The 19,514-nt window shown below is 48.8% G+C and overlaps 1 protein-coding gene across 2 annotated transcripts in view; it reads right to left on the bottom strand.

Annotated features, from left to right (window-relative positions):
- The window catches only part of LOC117230010 (uncharacterized), a 31,157-nt gene extending 11,963 nt beyond the window's left edge, over window positions 1-19,194 (bottom strand). Inside the window, exons 1-9 of one of the 2 annotated variants that reach the window (XM_076519000.1) lie at window positions 18,899-19,194; window positions 8,921-8,981; window positions 3,285-3,467; window positions 2,939-3,198; window positions 2,604-2,858; window positions 1,629-1,814; window positions 1,090-1,355; window positions 541-1,013; window positions 3-125 (exon numbers count right to left, since the gene is read on the bottom strand). In XM_076519000.1, coding sequence (XP_076375115.1) covers window positions 3-125; window positions 541-1,013; window positions 1,090-1,355; window positions 1,629-1,814; window positions 2,604-2,858; window positions 2,939-3,198; window positions 3,285-3,467; window positions 8,921-8,981; window positions 18,899-18,907 — 1,816 coding nt within the window. In that variant the 5' untranslated portion in view covers window positions 18,908-19,194. The remainder of the gene's footprint in view (window positions 1-2; window positions 126-540; window positions 1,014-1,089; window positions 1,356-1,628; window positions 1,815-2,603; window positions 2,859-2,938; window positions 3,199-3,284; window positions 3,468-8,920; window positions 8,982-18,898) is intronic. The other variant, XM_033487035.2, reaches the window with a different exon arrangement.
- Window positions 19,195-19,514: the final 320 nt, after the last annotated feature.

Here is a 19,514-nt window from a genome sequence, read left to right as displayed (position 1 = left end):
ACCAGAAGGACAGGTGAACTGATGCGCGACCACGCCAAGGCCGCTCGGTCCGCTGTCCAGGCACCAGAAGTACTTCTTGCAGTCCCGCGGATGCGGGAAGAATCCCTCGTCCTCGCACTTGAAATCTGTTTCAATTCGCCGGCGAACGGATTAACGGCTTGAAATCGCTATAGCGAGAAATGATGGGTTCCTGAGGCCATTCTAAGCAACTTTTTCCTTAGCGAAATTTCAATCTACGGCTTCGTTTACGAGTTATTCACGAAAAACGGTGACCAATCGGAGAGCGAGCGCGGCCGGCGCTCCGCCCTCGTGGCCAATGCCGCGACGCGTCGGTGTCCAGCACAGCGGCGGTGGTCCCGAGGGCGGAGCGTCGGCCGCACTCGCTCCCCGATTAGTCACTGTTTTTCGTGAATAACTCGTAAACGAAGCCGCGGATTGAATTTTCGCAAAGGGGAAAGTTGCTTCAAACGACCCCAGGAATCTCCTACTTCCAGATTCCGAGACATTTTTCTACATCGAGTAAACGATGAATGCACTCACCGCTGCCAGGATCGGGCGTGGTCGGCGGCTCGGGGGTGGTAAGTTTGTTGCTGAAAGGCGCCTCCTCCGAGTCGTTCTTCTCCTCCTTGCGACGATTCTGTTTCCTGCGGTTCCGGCTCGAACTTCTTATCTTCGGCCTGCTCTTCGTCTTCTCCCTCGACCTGTCGTTCTTCTCCGCCGTCTTGACCACGTTGCCTCCGTCAGAGTCGTCCTCCTCGTCGGAAGACTGGCTGTAGGACCGCCTGTCTACTCCCTGGTCCTCCTCCTCTTCCTCCTCTTTGCTCGTCTTCGTTCTGGCATAGCTCCTGAACTTCGGCCTCGGCGGTGCGACGCGTTTCTTCGACAACGGCGCCGCCGTCGTGGTACTTCTTCTGCCGTTGGTACCGTGTCGCCTGGCCACGGAGTTGCTCTGGATCGCTGGAAGACGCGGCTTTTTGCGGCTGTCCAACGGCTTCGACTTCTGCACCGCGTTCCTGTTTACGTGACGAGAAGAAACGTTTAGCGAGATCGCGGCCCAGAAGATCGAGACCGACGAGTCGGATTCCTTACGTGGTGTCGGTCAGAAGGGTCTCCTTGGCGGCCTCTATCAACGGGTAGGGTCGCTCGTGGCATTTGCCCCGGAAGTCGTCGTTGTCGATCGTCCAGAACATGATGCCGCCGAGGTTCTTCTCGTTCGCGTACTTCGCCTTCAGCTTCACGATGTCCTCGTCGTCGAAGCCGACCCACTGGTCCTCCTTGAACGCGTACGGGCCCATCGCCTTCGGGTTAGGCTGCACCACCTCCCAGTCATCCGAACGCGACAGGCTGTCGCAGATCTGAGAATCGATGGCGACGACGTTGAAGAAATTTCCGCGATTACGTGGGAAGACATTTGGTCTCGAAAGCTGGCCGAAATTGTTTTACTCGCGTTCGCGAATTTATTTGGTAATTAAATTGTATACACAGTGTGTCCCGAAAATGCCTTGTAGTCCGGGAATGAAGGGGGCTATTTTGGGAAGCGATTTTGCACAGGATTTTTTCGGCCGATTTTCAGCCAGCTTTTGGGATCAAATGCTACTGAAATTTCCTTTGGGAAAACTAGTCCCGACCTCGTAGTAAGCGAGGTAGCCCTTCTCCCGAGTAGCATCCCCTTCGGTGCCAGGACCGTCGGCTGGCGAACCTAATTCCGTCGCGTCCTGATTGAACAGCGTGTACGATCTACCGTAAGTCGGGATCCCGAGGATGATCTTCTCCGGCGAGGCTCCCTTCTTCATCAGGTGGTTGATCGTGTAGTCCTAGAAATTCGTTGGTCAATGCTGAATTAATTTACGTATTCATGAAATTGCCGAAGAGTCCTTTAGAACGTTAGGTTTCGCTACGCGGTGCACCCTTAACCCTTTAATAGGCACTAGAAACTAAGCTTCTCGCTCGCTTTTAGCGCGCACATGGACATCAAGATCAATTATTCTCTGCGTTGAAATGTGCTGCAAACTGTATACACGGTGTCCCAGAATTATTGTACAAGCGGGAAATGAGGGGTTCCTGAGGTTATTTGAAGCAACTTTTTCCTTTGTGAAATTGCAATCCGCCGCTTCGTTTACGAGTTATTAACGAAAAACACTGGCCAACGGGAAGCGAGATCAGCTGACGCAGGGCGGCCGAGCCAACGAGCGGTCGTAGGTGAGGTCCGCTGATTGGCTCGGCCGCCTACCGCGGTACAACCGCCTACCACTGTACGGCCGCCTACCGTCTAGTAAGCTTGCCTCTCATTGGCCAGTGTTTTTCGTGAATAACTCGTTAACGAAGCCTCGGAGAAAATTTTTGTGAAGGAAAAAGTTACTCCAAATGGCCTCAAGAACCCCTTATTTCTCGCTTGTACAATAATTTATAATAATAGGTCCCACCATCCCTGATTTTAAGGGATGAAAAATTCCAAATAGCAGAAAATCGACTAACACCTGCATTATTATGTGATAAAATTATGCTAAGCGAACATTCCAATTTTTTTGAAAGGATTAAGAGCAATCTCGAGCAATCAATTGATTAATTAAAAGTCGATCCGACTGCTTTTTAGGGAGACTTACGATCGTCAATTCGCTGTCATAGTTGTACTCGTTGTCCTCCTCCAACGGATACAACGGCGAATGATGGTTGACGGCGGGCTCGTACGACGAATGATAGTCGTACGACAGCAGGTTGATGAAGTCCAGGTAATCGTTCAACCGGGGCACGTCGTAGCCTTTGTCGATGTACTCGATGCCCGCCGGCATCGCCAGAGACAGCAACAGCCTCGGCCGTCCGGTCTTCGAGGACTCCTTCTCGAACTCCTCTCTGAGTTCCTGCAACGAAAAAGGAGAAAAAAAACAACGTTCGTCGTTGCGCTCGGCGAACGTTCCTCTCGCGAGAGAGGAATGCCTACCTGCACCAGGCTGGCATAGTTGTCCCTGTCCCTCGGCTTCCCGCCGTCCCTGAAGGCCGGATACTCCCAGTCGAGGTCCAAGCCGTCGAAGTGGTTCTTCCTGAGGAACTTGACGGAGTTCTTGACGAACTCGCGGCGGCGGTCCGGGTCGGCGACCATCGGCGAGAATCGGCTGGAGCCCTCGTTCCAGCCGCCGATCGCCAGCAAGGTCTTCAGGTTCTTGTTGTAGGTCTTCAAACCGGTGAACTTCGCGTAGCCACCTTGAACATTCGCGACACGGTTGATCGTCGGACAGTCGCTTTGTCAAGGTCAGGATTTTCAAGGCCGGGGAACTCTCTCTCTCTACCTTTCTCGATGTCTTGGTACTTGTCGAACGGCTTCAGAGCGTTGTCCTTGGTGAACCCGCCGAACGCGTAGATCAGATGGGTGCAGAGGTACGGGTTGATGTTCTGCGGCGAGAACTTGGCCGTGCCCGGCCTGTAGATCGACCAGTTCGTGTAGTAGCAGACGATCTTGCGATCGGCGTCGCCTGTAATCCGATTTCGTTGCGTCAACCTGTGCAGCGATCTCGCGAGAAAGCCGCTATTCGGCTTATGAGTCCACTATGGTGGTCTGGATATTCGATTTATGCGACCAAAATTATTTTACCGCCGCTTCGGGGATTGTACAGTGCCCTACGAAAGTATTCGCACACCTTCTGAAACGTAATAACTTTTTTCAAACTCGATTAAATGACTTGAATCGTTTTTAGGTGATAGAGGGACTAAATGATGACTAAAATGCCTTTGTTTAATTACTTGAGATGATTAAAAAAGATAAGAGACTCTCGTTTTTTAACTTCTTTATCCGAGAATATAACAGGAAATTTAAACAATGCCTTTCGTACGTCTCAGTAAATTATGCTGAAAATTTTATCGAAATCAGTTGACGTTGTAACAATGTCGTGAATTATAACAAATTAAATTAATCTTTTGCACATCTTTTGCACAGACTAGTCTCGCTATCATCTGAGACAAATTCGAGTCACTTGGTCCATTTTTAAAAAAGTGATCGCGTCTTAAAAGGTGCACAAACACTTTTGTGGGCGACTGTACTATATGTATGTAGAAGGTCGCTGAATTCGTCTCGACACCGGGTAGAATATCTCATCGAGTCAAGAAGTTATGTATATTACCATTCGAAAAATTCAGTTGACCTGGTATTTGTTATAAAATATTTCTTTTCTGCAAGTTTTTATATTCCGGTGTGTAGAGAAATTAATACGGTGATGTCTCTCTAATTGACGCCCAGATTGCGCAGAAAAATGGACAATTTGGGAAGAGGAGATACGATTATTCGAGCCTTGCGGTTTATTTTTATAGATATAAATTGTTCACAATTATAAAAACGAGTCGCGAGGCTCGAATAATCGTATCTCCTCTTCCCAAATTATCCATTTTAGTCTGAGCGTCAGTAAGGGAGACATTACTGTGCAGTGAAGTCTCCCTAATTGACGCTTAGAGGTGATACGATTATTCGAGCCTTGCGGTTTATTTTTATGGTTATAAATTGTTCACAATTATAAAAACGAGTCGCGAGGCTCGAATAATCATATCTCCTCTTCCCAAATTATCCATTTTTTAGTCTGAGCGTCAGTAAGGGAGACATTACTGTGCAGTGAAGTCTCCCTAATTGACGCTTAGAGGTGATACGATTATTCGAGCCTTGCGGTTTATTTTTATGGTTATAAATTTATCCACAATTATAAAAACGAGTCGCGAGGCTCGAATAATCGTATCTCCTCTTCCATTTTAGTGGACAATCTGAGCGTCAGTAAGGGAGACATTACTGTACAGCGAAACATACTTTTCCGATACTTTCCAATGCTCTTTTAAGGAATCGAATTTTGGCCATCGAACGTTTCTCGCCGAACAATTGTGCGGCGAATCGATCGTTCAACCACCTGTCGCCCTCGGAGAAACTGAAACCCGTTCCTTGAACTTTCCCACGAATTTCCTCTGCTGAAAGGCTCTCGGCGATCGATCGATCGCTCGCTCGCTCGTAATTTTCTTGCCGGCGCACAACATTTTCTCCTATCTATCCTCGCGAGGGAATAAATCGCGGCCGGGTTTTAATATGTCTCGGGCCGATTGTTCTTCCGAGATCCGAATTAAGGAGTTGCAACAACTCCGCGATCAATTAGCACGCGTGCCGCGCGCTAACGCGAGCGCGGTGCAGGTTTCTCTTTTATTTTAGCGCGTGGATCTCCGCGATCGCTTTCGATCCTCGAGAAGTCACCCCGCGTGCTTTCACCGATGATCGAGCGAATCGAGGTCGACGCGAGACACAATGCGAAAATCGGGTCCGGAATTAAGATCGGCCGCGATCCAGACCGCCCACGTAGGAATCGATCACTCGATCGACGATAATGTTTTATTTTTGTGGGTTCGCATATGCTTTTATATTCTTTATTAAATCGTATATTTTATGAAAGCGTTTTATTTAGAGAAAATGTGAAAAAATCGTAGGGATTTATCAGCGATTATTCGATCGACAATAATGTTTTATTTTTGTGGGATCGCACATGCTTTTATATTCTTTATTAAATCGTATATTTTATGAAAGCGTTTTATTTTTAAAAAACGTGAAGAAAATCGTAGGAATTTATCAGCGATCACTAGATCGACAATAATGTTTTATTTTCATAGATTCATATATGCTTTCATATTCTTTATCAGCTCGTATATATTATAAAAGTATTTTACTTAAACAAAGTATGAAAAAATTCGAACATATACAAAATAATTGCACGCTTTTCAAAGAGATTGCAACATCTAACTGGTTATAAATTATTGCCTATTCAAAGGGCTTCCAGCCCACTAATAAATAATAATAATAATAATAATAATAATAATAATAAAAATAACTTCGCGGTTCCGTCTAAATTCGCCGTTTCGTCCAATCTTGTCGCTCCGTTTCCACGCGTCGCGTTCTCGTCGGATTCACGGTTTTCTAATACGTGCCGTCAGGTCTCGGATGAATGAGCCAGGTGATCGGAAGGCAGCCAGCTCGCGACACACGGCAGCAGGTCAATTAAAGCGATTCTTATCCACTCATTAGTCCCCGTCGATTCGCTTCCACGATCGGCCGCGCTGTTCTAAATCGGCCTCGAGTCACGAACGAAGTTTCATAATTGCCTAGAAAGCACCGTTCGATTTTTCCCGCGTGCGTGCGCGCGCGCGCACAAAAAAGAACAGAAAAACGAACGCTCGTTTTTTCCACGAGCGGCATGAATGACCCGCGCACAGGTCCCCGCGTGCGAGCGAGCGACGATTCGACGGAAACGCGGCTGCGGCGCGAAGGTGCGACGACGATTCTCTCTTTCACCGCATAGTTTCGCGTTGCGCCGACCCTAATGCGGCCAAAGGCGGCGCATAACGACGCAGATAGTATCGGTAAGAGGCGCGTCGTTCCCTGAGAACCTAGAATTATCGCATAATTACGCGGACGATTATTCCCTTCCTCTCGGGGACCGTTTCTAATTCATCGATTGCTCCGAATCTACCCCCCCCCATCTTTCAGGATTCTGTGTTCGCTTCCTCGGGATTGGTCGGATCTCGTGATCTATTTTCCAGTATCTCCGCGAGTCGTGAATTCTGCTTGGGCCCGGATTTCGCTGGGATTCCACGAATTGACCCTGATCTACGAAGACGATCTCATTCTTCCCGGCGATCTGTCGTTGCTCTTTTCTTTCGTCACTGTAAAATCGTTTACGCGGAACCGAATGGATCTAGAGAACTGTTTTTAGCTTCCTCGCAAGTCCCGATTTTCTTCCGGGCCCCGAACGGTCCCCGAAGTCGCGCGAATTGACTCCGATCTCATATATGTGTAATTAATATAAATATAATAAATTATAATATATATATATAATATATACAATATAAATATATTGTATAATAATATAATATATTATTTTTTTATTATGTTATATTTTTATTTATTAATAATTATTATTATATAATATGTATAATAATATATATATATATATATATATAAATATAATAAAATTAATATTAATATAATTATATAATATAAATATTAATTAAATATTAATATAAAAATTAATTTCAATATTATAATATAAATATTAACATAATTTCTCAGAATAACTTTCTGAGATATGAAAATTAATTTTTTCCCTGATCTGCTCTATATCCCCGACTTGATTAGGGTCCACGAACCGAAAGGATGTTGAAAAAGTAACCTAACGAAGCTCTAAATTTATCGAGAACTATCGCCGTTTATGTTACAGCGTGCGCTTGAATCGATGACATCGTGATTTCGGCCAGCGGCGACAGTTTTTAGCGTTAATTTTCGATCCGATGTCCTATTTCTCGCTGCAACTCGAGCCTGAAACGTTTCCAGGATTCGGCACGAATTGTAGATTCCGCGCTAAATTGACCCTGATCTATGGGAACCGATTGATCGCGGGAGAGCGAAACAAGATTTCAACGAGAAAATTCTCTCCGCTGGTAGGGCGTTCCCGCTCGTAGATCACGATCTCACCTTTAGCCGGCCGACGGATTGCGTCAATTATGGCGGTGTTTTTTCTCAGATCCCGGAAACGGTTGCAGTATCGATTACGAGACGCGATGATAGAAACACGCGGCGGGAACGATCGTCTTAAAGATCTCACAATCGTCTTAAAGATCTTACGATCGCTTTAAAGATCTTACGATCGCTTTAAAGATCTTACGATCGCTTCAAAGATCTTACGATCGCTTCAAAGATCGCACGATCGCCTTAAAGATCGCACGATCGCCAGTCTTTTCACGCTTACGATATACGGTAATGTCTCCCTAATTGACGCTCAGATTGTGCAGGAAACTGGACAATTTGGGAAGAGGAGATACGATTATTCGAGCCTTGCGGTTCATTTTTATAGTTACAAATTTTCGGCCACTATAGAAAAACGAGCTACAAGGCTCGAACAATCGTATCTGCTTTTCCCAAATTGTCCTCTTTTGTGGACAATCTGAGCGTCAATTAGAGAGACATTACTATATTACTTTCGACGATTCCGTAGCTCCCTTCTGCTGGCTGTCCCCTCGGACCTCCTCGGATCTTCTTGGACCTTCTTGGACCTTCTTGGACCTCCTCGGACCTTCTCGGACCTTCTCGGACCTCCTCGGATCTTTTTGAACCTCCTCGGACCTTCTCGGACCTTCTCGGACCTTCTTGGACCTCCTCGGACCGTCTCAGACCTTCTCGGACCTTCTTGGACCTCCTCAGACTTCCTCCGACCTTCTTGGACCTCCTTGGACCTTCTCGGATCTTCTCGGACCTTCTTCGACCTTCTCGGACCTTCTTCGACCTTCTCGGACCTTCTCGGACCTTCTTGGACCTCCTCGGACCTCCTCGGACCTCCTCGGACCTCCTCGGGCCCCCGATTCGACCGGAATCTCATCGAAAGGCCCGCGCGTTCGCTTTGGTGTTCCAGTAGATGCTCGCCGTATTCGGTTTTCACCGGGAACGGTGTCTGTGCGTGCGCATGACCGCGTTTCACCGATCGGAACGGAACACGCAGTGATAAGTGCATCTGCGCGTGCATCGCCGGTCCTCACGTGCACCGCGTGCATCGTATGCACCGGCCGCGCGCTAGAGAAATTACGGGGGACGCCGAGAGAGACTCGGTCACAGAGTAAATGGGCCATTCTTTCGCGGCGCTAACCTTGCGACTCGATTGTTCGAGCCTCGCGGCTCGTTTCTATCGTGTTCGCCTATTATCAAGAATGATAAAAAACGAACCGCGAGCCTCGAATAATCCTCTCCATCTTTTTTTGCGCTCAAGTCGAGCGTCGATTAGGGAGAATTTACTATAGTTCGCGCAGGCGTTGCGAGAGAAAAGGAATTCGATCGTCGGCGCGTTGAACCCGGCGATGGATGATGAATCCGCAATAGCGTTCAAATGATTAAATTCCAATGTCGAAGTGTAATACTCACCCTGGTGTATCGACGCGAGCATAACGCTCAGGGCGAGCAACAGCGACACCGTTTGGCACCCCTGAAACGAGAAAACAAACCCTGTCAGCGATTCACACGACAGCCGTTCCGATGGCGGTGGACAGCCGTTTCCGGCGATCGTGGCGCGCGGAAAGAAAGAACTTTTCCACGAAAAGCAAGCATAAGTCGGCCGAAGAGAGAAAGGAAAGTCCGGGCGGTCTAGCACGAAAGTAAAAGCCGATCCTACATAAGAATTGTACAAACAAACGCGGTTCAGCCTCGATATCCACCCCGCGCCTTTCGTAACCGAGTCACGAGCGGCAACCGGCGGGATCGCAATTATGATCGTAAGTAGCCACGAACCGTTCGCGTTTCGAATTGTTCGGCCGAGAGGCTTCCGTGGCCGTTGTCTGCACTCTATCGCACTCTCTGTTGCACTCTGTTGCACTCCCTTGCACCGTTCGTACGCCATTATATTTCTGTTTACTTTTTTCCCCCCCGGGGGGGTTTTTTCTCTCTGCCGCGCGTAGTAGTAGCACGTCCCGTTCAACGATCGCCATTACCCTTGAGCTCTCGTCACTTTCTGTTTCCAGTGATTTCTCTCTCGTCGTCCCAATCAAGGACGACGTTGTGGCATGTTAACGTATGTCACGTTGGATTGCCGAATAAAGTCAGAAATAAATGTAATGACAATAATAATAATTATAATTATAATTATAATATAATATAATATAATAGCAATATAATATAATAGCAGTATAATATAATAGCAATATAATATAATTGCAATATATAATATAATTGCAATATAATATAATATAATAGCAATATAATACAATTGCAATATAATATAATAGCAATATAATATAATTGCTATATAATATAATAGCAATATAATATAATTGCAATATAATATAATAGCAATATAATATAATTGCTATATAATATAATAGCAATATAATATAATTGCTATATAATATAATTGCAATATAATATAATTGCAATATAATATAATTGCAATATAATATAATTGCTATATAATATAATTGCTATATAATATAATAGCAATATAATATAATTGCAATACAATATAATTGCAATACAATATAATCGCAATATAATATAACATAAATAGTAATAATAAATATTATAAATATAAAAGTCAGTGGCCGGGATCGGTTTAGGCGAGCATTTCGGCGGGCCGCTTTCTACGGCCGGCTCTCCCGATCTCGGCTGATTAGCGTCCCGCCGGTCGATTCCACTTTCAACGGAGTCGGCTCGATATGGATTTGCATAGGCGGGTTCTCAGAGGAGAATACGATTAGCCGCGATCCTCTTTCGAAATCCCGCACGCTCGGAAACGACCGGTCGAGGACAATTGCGTGGATTTCCGTCGGTCGACCTCGTTCGACTTTCCTGCCGATCGAAAATACGTCCGTCGGCGAGCCGATCGTTAGGCTGCACCTTCGACGATAGAGAGAACGCCGCGGTGATAACAGAGGCCGATTGCGAAACAGCGGCAGGAAAAATCTTAAAAAGAGAGAGAGAGAGAGACATGGAAACATTCCAGAATCCGATCCGTTCGTTCGTTGCTCGTTACCTGAAGTTTACGACGGCGCTGATCATAATTAGCCGATGAGCTCGGGAGAAAATACGCTGCGTCGGGAGAACGGTATCAGCGAAAATAGAAATCGTGTAACGGGACCATGCGATTAGTAGACTGTGCATCTTGAAATGCGACCGTTTAATTCAACCTTGACGCTCTTCTAAACAATTTTCACCATTTTTTTCCGCAGTCCCCGCGACCTCGAACGATCGTTTCGAAAGCACCGGACATCTCTCCGCAAGGTTTCAACTTCGTTCTCCACGAACACAGCGTACTCGAATTAATTCATTTGCGTTCGAAGTCATCGATGACATCATCTCTCGCGCGCTCTTGCTAGATCATTTCTATTTGATCCGGTCTCTCGACCTTTTTTCCTGGCCCAAGGCGTTCCGAGCATTGGGTGCATCGTCTTCTCGACTCCCACAGCGAATCCATAATCTCTTGGTATCGTTTTCCAAGGATATTCTTCATCCCGCGGCTGAATAATGATAATAACAACGATAAATCATCGCGTTTCCTCGCTTTCCATCGCATTCATTAATCATCTTTCACGGTCCAGCTTGCGCGGACCTTGTTCCAAGCTGCGCCGGCAGCCTCTGAAATGTATCCACTCTATCCGAAACTTTCGATAGACCTTGGAAAGTCTTCAGGAAGCATTCCAAGGCGATTGCGCCGCCCGGAAAAAAAAGAACTAGATTCGATCGGCCAGGTGAGCGGAACGATCGCCGACACCGGTGCACCGGACGGACGGATCGATCGCCCGATCTACCGAGCCGGCCCGATCCTCGGATCGAAAGATCCCGCGGATGATCCGGGCGAAGCCGAATCGGGGGGGCCCGCGACACCCGATCGGGCCCCTCCTCTGGTTACGCAACCCGCAGAACGCGTAAAGAGAAAGCAAGAAGAAAGAAGGCGCGCGCGGCGCGGCGACTTTCTCGCGCGTTTCGGCCGACGAGCGCGCGTTACGTTCGCGTTACGTTACGACGTAACGGCGTTCCTGCGCGCCGAAACAATTAGCTGGTGCTTAGAGGGAGGCTGTAGATCGGGCCAGATTATCTCGAATCGCGTATAGCGCATTCCACGGCCGTTTGCCGCGGCCGCGGCCGCGCCGCCACGGAATCCGCCGCGTTTTCCCGCGTTTCCCTTTCGCCCGCGCGGCGAGCCGCTTTCAGAGCGCAATTCCTCGCGGATCCTATCGTTTTACGTATCTACGGCTTGCGGGTATATTAATGTCCGCCTTTCGGATCTTGTTTCCTCTTCCACCGGAATCGAGCTCTCCGCCGGAATGTGAGCCCTAAGATGGAAACTTTTATTTTTGTTTTCTTGTGATTTTTTAAAACAGTGGGACGGGAATTTGCATAAAGCGGTAACCACGCGAGTGACGTAATTGCTCGTTAGTACAGCAATTTCTCCCGGAAATGCCATATTTTGGATTGTTGTGAATTTCTCTGCGCCGGTCCTACGCCTTTGCGATTTATCGTTAAGCCGATTCTAAGGCCCGACGGAGTTGTCCGTTGGTTGTGAAAATTGAAGTTTATTGAATTCGAAAATGAAGTGTCACGTGACCTCCGGATGGCTTTTCAATCGTGTCTGTGGCCTTCGAATTGCCTTCAAATTGCATCTGTGGCCACCGAATCGCGTCATGTGGCCTTCTAATTGCCTTCAAATCATGTAGTGTCCTTCTAATTGCCTTCGAATCATGTCTCTGGCCTCCGAATTACCTTCGAATCGCGTCTGTTGCCTCCGAATTGCCTTCGAATCGTGGCATATGTGGCCTCCGAATGGCTTTTCAATCGTGTCATGTAGCCTCCTAATTGTCTTCGAATCATCTCTGTGGCCTTTGAATTGCCTTCGAATCGTATCTGTGATCTCCGAATTGCCTTCGAATCGTGTCATGTAGCCTCCGAATTGCCTTCGAATCGCGCCTATGTAACCTAAATTTCGTACCAAATGGAATCTCGATTTTCCCTTCTTGAATTTTATGAAACAGTGCAATAAAGCAAGCTTAGAGTTCGAAACAATCTGGAAGCTTGTTTCACCAATCCGCGATGACCGGAACAGCGAATTCAAGAGATCTTGGACGATCTCAGACGAAATTTTAACCTTCTCTTTCAACACCGGAATTCACGAAACATTGCATTAAGGATCGGCGCGATTCGCATCAGAGACAAAACCAGTCGCAGCGACAGTAACTGCTCGATTTTTGTCGGCGCCGATCAGTTCGGTAAAAATGTAGAGAACCGGCGATTGGCGCCCGCAGTCCAGCGATTAGAAGCTGTCGCGCCGATTTACCCGCCGTAGGAAGGAATTGGATAATATGTTTCCTGGAAGCGGTCGCGACGGGATTCCGTGACGGGTTGCGTCCAGACGCTTTCCGTTCCGGTTACGAAACTGTCCGAAAGGAACTGGCCCGTCGAGGCAGGTGGTTTTTCGCGCGCGTTCACAGCCGCGTTGCAGGCCCGTTTTACGGGCCGCAAGTGCGATCTCGCAGACAAGACCCGGAGCCTCCCGTGAGGCCCCGGTAGAAAGTGATTTGACATTTAGAAGGGTCCGGGGGGAGAATTTTTCGAGCCGCGCACACGCGTTCCCGGCCGATTCCTTCATATCAGAATCCCGTTCCGCGGCGCGAGAAAGCGGCGGAACCCGTCGAGCCTTTAAATTTCATTAGATATCGCTTGTTTTACGACAGGTGTCGCAGACCCGAGCCGGCCGACGATTATTCTTTGCTCTCGCGTTTCAGAATTTAATCCTGTTCGGGTGCGTTGATCTTGGAGCACGATGGGAACGAAGCGTGGATATATATATACGTATAGTTAGATTTTATCGTTTCACACGGAAATGTTTACGTTTCACAGATTTTCCGATGCGCCGTATCGTCGATCAGGAAAATTTCGTTCGAATTCGATTCATTTTGTTCGCGACGGAACAAATCTTTCCGAAACAATGAACTGGATTTATTAATTTAACGCTAGATTTACGGAGCTGTTTTATATTAGCTTGTAAAAGTAACAAATAAGGCGTTTATTCTGGTTTTTACAAGTATTATTGTAATATTTTTTCAAATAACTCGTAAATGTATCTTCACGATATGAATAATCGTAATCTACAAAATTAGTAACCCGCCATCTTGTCGGGTTCTGTAGATCTAGTGTTAAAGATGGCGTTCGAGGAACCATAACGTTAAACACTTTTGCTGTGTGTTGCTTTATAAGAATTACAAGAATGAAATTATTGAGATCTTTCGTTATTTTTTTTTATAGCGTGTTCTTGAATTAAAAAGTCTATTCGATTGTTTTCTCTCGTAATTTCAACGACGGTAAAATAAAAGACGCGTGTGTTACGTTTAGGCGTCAAATGACTGAAACTTTCGTTAGTTTTATTATAGCGTGTTCTTGAGTTAAAAAGTCTATTCGATTGTTTCCTAGAAGAGAGACTCTCATAATTTCAACAACAGTAAAATAAAAGACGCGAGTGTTACGTTTGGGCGTCAAATGACTGAAAATATCGGCGCAGTTTCGTTATAATTAAGCTACAGAAAAATACCATAAACGTGCCCTAATTATTAGGTCCTCGTACGCGAATCCGTTCGAGCGTCCAAAAATTTTGTATAAATTCTGATTAATTAATCCGTCCGATCATCCTTCGGACGCATTTAAAAGAACGGCCCTCCGCTAATTTCGCTAATTTATGCTATTTAAATATAATAAATAATTTAAAGCTAATTTCGCGGCGAGGCGAATCGTCGTCGAAGAGGCTCCAACAAATCGTTTAGCAACGGGAATTCAATGAACTCGGCCGCGAAAGTTGCGCGAAACGTTGTTCGGGCATTGCTCGCCGGGCAAACACGTTCATAGTGCGTTTTATGGTTGGGCCGGGGACTTCGACGCCCGCAACGAACGGCACGCCGTTATCTCGGCGTAAATCTCGACGCTCGTAAATCTCGACGAGGAATCGTTCTAGAGGCAACATTACCCAAACCAATGAACGATATACATGGTGTTCCATAATCATGTTAACAGCTGAAACAGGGTGATTCCTCGGGTAATTCGAAGTAACTTTTTCCTTAGCGAAAATGCAATGCGCGGCTTCGTTTGCGAGTTATCAACGAAAAACGGTGACCAATGAGAGGCGGTAGGCGGCGCTAGGCGGCGAGCCAATCAGCGGACCGGAGCTTCTCCCGCTCGTTGACTCGGCTCGCGCCAGCCGAGCTCGCCTCTCATTGGCCGCGGTTTTTCGTTGATAATTCGCAAACGAAGCGGCGGATTGCATTTTCGCTGAGGAAAAAGTTGCTCCAAATGGCTTCAGGAATCCCTCATTTCCCGGAAGCACCATAATTTTGGGACTCCCTGTACAAAGCTCCGCTCGATGCAACAACATCGTTCGAAGTAATTTTTCGTTTCCCAATGGAGCCGAGTCGTCGATTTGCGGCGCAACGAGATCGGAATGCGTCGATGACGCGGTATCTATGAAGGGCGGCGATTACGGGACGTCGGTAACGTGATACGAGAACGAGATCGGTTGTGCAATCGATCGCCGGTCGATCATTTCGAGCTCGTTTGCATTCGAGTCGCGCGTTACGCGTTGCACCGTTGCGCGCGTCGGCGTCGATTGAACGGTTCGCTGCGGATAAGGATGGCTACGCGATGCGATACCGTTGCATCGATGACTGCACCGAGAGACGCGTTCGCCGGTGCGACAACGACGACAGTGTTCTATCGTTCTATACGCTATATATTCGCTTGTCTTTCCAGATAATCGCTGCAAGGAGCGAACCGCAGTCGCGAGCTGTTGTCGGCCCGATTTCGAGATTGCAGTGGCGGTGAAACAGCTTAGCAGCGCGAATAAAGAAGAGAAGAGAAAACGGCGAACGAAAACGTTAAACGATAAGGAGCACCGTGGGAAAAAGAGGACGGACGAGTTCAACGCGAGTTCGACAACGTGTCCTTCGACGCGTTCGGATTACTATTATCACGATGGCAGCGAACTGGTTTGCCGCGCGGTTCCACCGCGAAAAATCGGGCCTCGAGGAGAACCTGTCCGCGTTGTTTTCGGCGAGCGCGGACAGAATGGGAAGAAAAAGTGGACGCGGTGCGCGCGGCGACTTGACCTTGGCGGGACTCGGATCCGGTAGCAGGCCGAGTTAAAGGTGAACTGGGTGATTTGGGAGCGGCCTGGGTCGAGGCACGAAAAACCCGAGCCGCGGAATTTACGCGCGTTCCGTGCCGCGGGCTCGGGCAACGAGAAGAAACGTTTTCGAATGGATCGATCGGGATCGAGGAGCGACGTCGGCCGATTAATTATCGTGACGACGATCGATCGCGAATGGTAAATCGAGCGATCGAGGGAGCGGGCGAATAAATTCGCATCCCGGCGAAACGAGCCGCGGGATCGAAAGTAAAATCACCTCGATCCGTCGCCGTCGGATAAATCTACCGTGGCTCGGTCACTTTTACTTTCCGCGGAATTTGCTTCGAGGCTGTGGTGCACCCGTTGCTCTCCGTCCCTCTCTCTCTTCTCTCTTTTTTCTTTCGCTCCGTTTACCAGGAAACTAATGGAACGGTCGCGCCGCTAATGAAATATCCTTTGTCATCCTTAATTGCCGGGCGGAATCTCGACGGACCACGACCGTCCGAAGATAATGCGCTCCTTTCGCTCCATACCTCGTTCTCTTTCTCCCAGAGAAAGGTCTCCCCTTTGTTCTGCAATTTATTCGGAACCCTGTCCCAAGCGACGTTTAAAAGTGGACGTTCCAAATGACTCGCCGTGGTCCACGTTTTATAATGTCCCTCGATTTGTTTGGTTCGCCGAGTGGAATTCTCGCGGGGATTGGAAACCGACCGGAGAGGTCGCGAAAGCAGGATCAACGGATCTCTGCCGTCGGGAATGCAGATCCTGGCCGCGAGTCTAAAGGTCCTGGCGGTGACTCAACCAGAGAAATTCCAAGCCGTGCAACGAAGAAAGCAAACCGCTTCGCCGAAACCGGCGAGCAAACAATATGTATATCCGTTGGCTTTCTCGCCTATCGCCGGCCGTTAACGCCGATATTATTTCAACAATCGAGAGCAGAAGAACTCGATCGCGGAGAGTTTTAATTTATGCGAAAGCTCGTTGTCGCAGCTCGCGAATCGCGAACGGAGGATCGCGATCATCGATCGAACGATGGAAGGATCGGTCCGCGTGTCTCGAAGGAAAGGTCACCGGCTGACCTTCCTCGCTCGATTCAGCGGTTATTTCGCTTGTATTCCTCTTCTCTCGTTTTCATCGACCGGCTTCTCCCCTTCGCTTCTCCTCGCGGAGCGAGGCTTTCCTCGTCCCTCGCGCATTCCTCGGGGACATCTCGTTCCAGCGACGAGGATCGGACCTCGCGAAGGTCGCCGAGGTGTCGACGAGCATTTTTCCAGTCCGTTCCAGAAGCTCGAGTCGCGTCCGGACACCTCTTTCTCTCTCTTTCTCGGTAATCGTCGTGAGAGCAGCCGATCGATATTCGTGAAAGCCGGCCGAAGAGCTCGCAGGAAAGCCCCACGAATCTCTTCGCCGCTTTCGTCGAATCATTGCACAACGATTTTCGATCGATCCTTCCTCGAAAATCGCCCGGCGGCGCTCGAATTTCCAATCCCGCGAACGCTCGAAGCCGCGAGGACGCTCGTCGATCGCCGCGAGCTATCGAGCCCGTTCGATGCTGTTTTTTCCCCCGTTATAAGCGTCCGAAATTATGGTTCGGCTCGTCGGACACCTTCCCCGAACCCTCTGTCAAACGTTACGCTGATATCCCGCGCCGGTTTTAACTCGGCAAGGCTGTGATTCCGAGGAAAGTCTTGACGCCACATCGGGTCATCCGTCTTTATGGTGTAAGCTCCCTTCGGCCGGTGAAAAGTAACCGCAGGGATCGTCTCGAAAGCGAAGTTGGAAGGTCCGGGCTTCGGCGAAACACGGCGGAAACGATCGATTGCTTCGAGAACGAGATCCAAAGTACCGGACGACGAGAACTGTGATACTCTTACGATTTTTCTCGCGGCTACAGCGATTGGAAATTCTTCAAAATATTGCCGACAGAGGAACATGTTCCTCGCGAGGCTGGCCCGATAATCCACGACGATGGGTCAACGTCGCAAATGGCTGAAACAGATTCGATTTTAGGGGAGGAATCTCGGGGACCGGGCAACCGCGGCGTCGCGGCCCGACGTGCGCCGGCCTCGGCTCACAGTTTTGCAATCTCGAATTGCTCCGCACACACGTTCGCTCCATGTTTGCTTGATCGAGACAGGGCTCAGCGTGTCTCGAATAACCGGTAGATTTCCTCCTGCTCCTCCTCCTCCGCCGCCGCCGCGGCGAAGCCAGGAAGCCAACGATCGTGCCCAGGTATTCGATACGCATGCAGATCGCGCCCTCGAACGAGATCCAGCCGGTTCCAGTTTCGAAGCCTACGAAAACACGACGCGCGTCGCCGGGACCAGAAAGAACCGTGCCCGGAGCGGAATTCCTTCTCGTTCTCTTTTTCCCCTCGGTGGACACCGGCTCGGGCTCGGGCTCGGGCCCGCACGCATACGAGCGCGGGCACGCGCGTGCTCGACCGACACGCGGAGAAAGTGGAATCGATCAACGACCCAGAAGAATTTCGCAAGATCCGATCCATTCAAGTACCTGCCCGCCGCCTGGCTGCCTTTTATCGGCGTTTATCGTTTATCGGCGAGCCAACAGTGCCAATCGACACGTTCCAGCGAGCCCTCCGAGACCGGCCACGGACGCTCTCTACTCGCCGCCAGCTCGCATCCGCGCGCGCCAGGCGTCGAGCTCTCCGGCAACGGGCTCGCCGAAGCATACGGGACACCTAATCTGCGACTAGAAATCCCCCAACCGGCGAGGACATCCTCGATCTTCGTGACCGTATCGGCGGAGCTTCGTGTTCTTTTTTTTCCTTTTTTTTATCGGAGATCGGCCTTCGTTCGACTCTTGTTTTCATTCGATCGCGGCCTTGGTCCCGCTCACCTTCTGCCCGTTTATTGTCTTCAATTTTGATCTACGACGAGCCTACCGTGCATTTTGGACGTAAACCGATTCCTATCGAGCCTACAGAGCCTTTAGATAAGGCGAAGCGAACCTCTGGTCTTCCGCAATCGATTCTTTCCGAAGATGCTCACAGGTCTTCGCCCTCTTCCTCAGGGGATCTTATCTAATTTGTCAGCCTCGCGTCGTCGATCTCGGCCCCAACGATGCTCTAAATTGTCTCAACGATGCTCGCCGCGTTCCTAAGTTCGAGGAGCCGATTGAAAATTGAACTAGCAAAATTGAAACAACCCCAATTTCTGAGAGAATTCTTCCCCCGTCGCGGTTAAATCGATCTCGCGAGCTGTTCGCCGGACGAGGAGACTCACCCAGTCCATTTTGGTAGCTGGAGCCAGCAGCTATCCCGTGTCGAATGTTCTCGCGACTGGATCAGCTCGAGCACATAGCGCGCACCACGACCGCTTCGACGCGATAGTCCTTGGTGCACGCGTTTCCGGCGCACGGTTCGCGACCTTGTGCTGCCTCGGACACGTTCGCACAGCTGGGCCACAAGTTGGAACTCGCGCGAGAAATAGAGAGCTTCTCCACACCGTTCGCCAGAGCTGGGACACAAGGACTGAGTTCTCGGACGGAACGCGGAGAAGGCACTGTTACTTTCATGGGTCGTCCCTCCACCTCCTTCACCACCACCGAGAGCCCCCTCCTGCCGTCGTCTTCGGCCGCGTAGGTGAAAGGAAAACATTTCTTCCCTCCACGGGCGTCTTTTAATATTGATAACGCGGGACCGTCGTATTTTTCAGACGCTTTTTCGCCTATTTCTGCCGAGCCGGGCCGTCCAGGAATGTCTATGCAAATCGAGCCGCGCCTCACTATTTTTATTTTATTTTTTGGAACCGAGCGACTGGTCTATAAATATTTGAAAAATGTGAATCTTCATCGTGAACGGCTCCGGGATTAGAGTAGATTGATAGGGGATGAACGAGC

The sequence above is a fragment of the Megalopta genalis genome, chromosome 2 (assembly GCF_051020955.1).
Source record: "Megalopta genalis isolate 19385.01 chromosome 2, iyMegGena1_principal, whole genome shotgun sequence".
Taxonomy (NCBI): Eukaryota; Metazoa; Arthropoda; class Insecta; order Hymenoptera; family Halictidae; genus Megalopta; species Megalopta genalis.
Note: the sequence above shows the minus strand (reverse complement) of the source record. Positions and strands in the feature narration are given on the sequence as shown.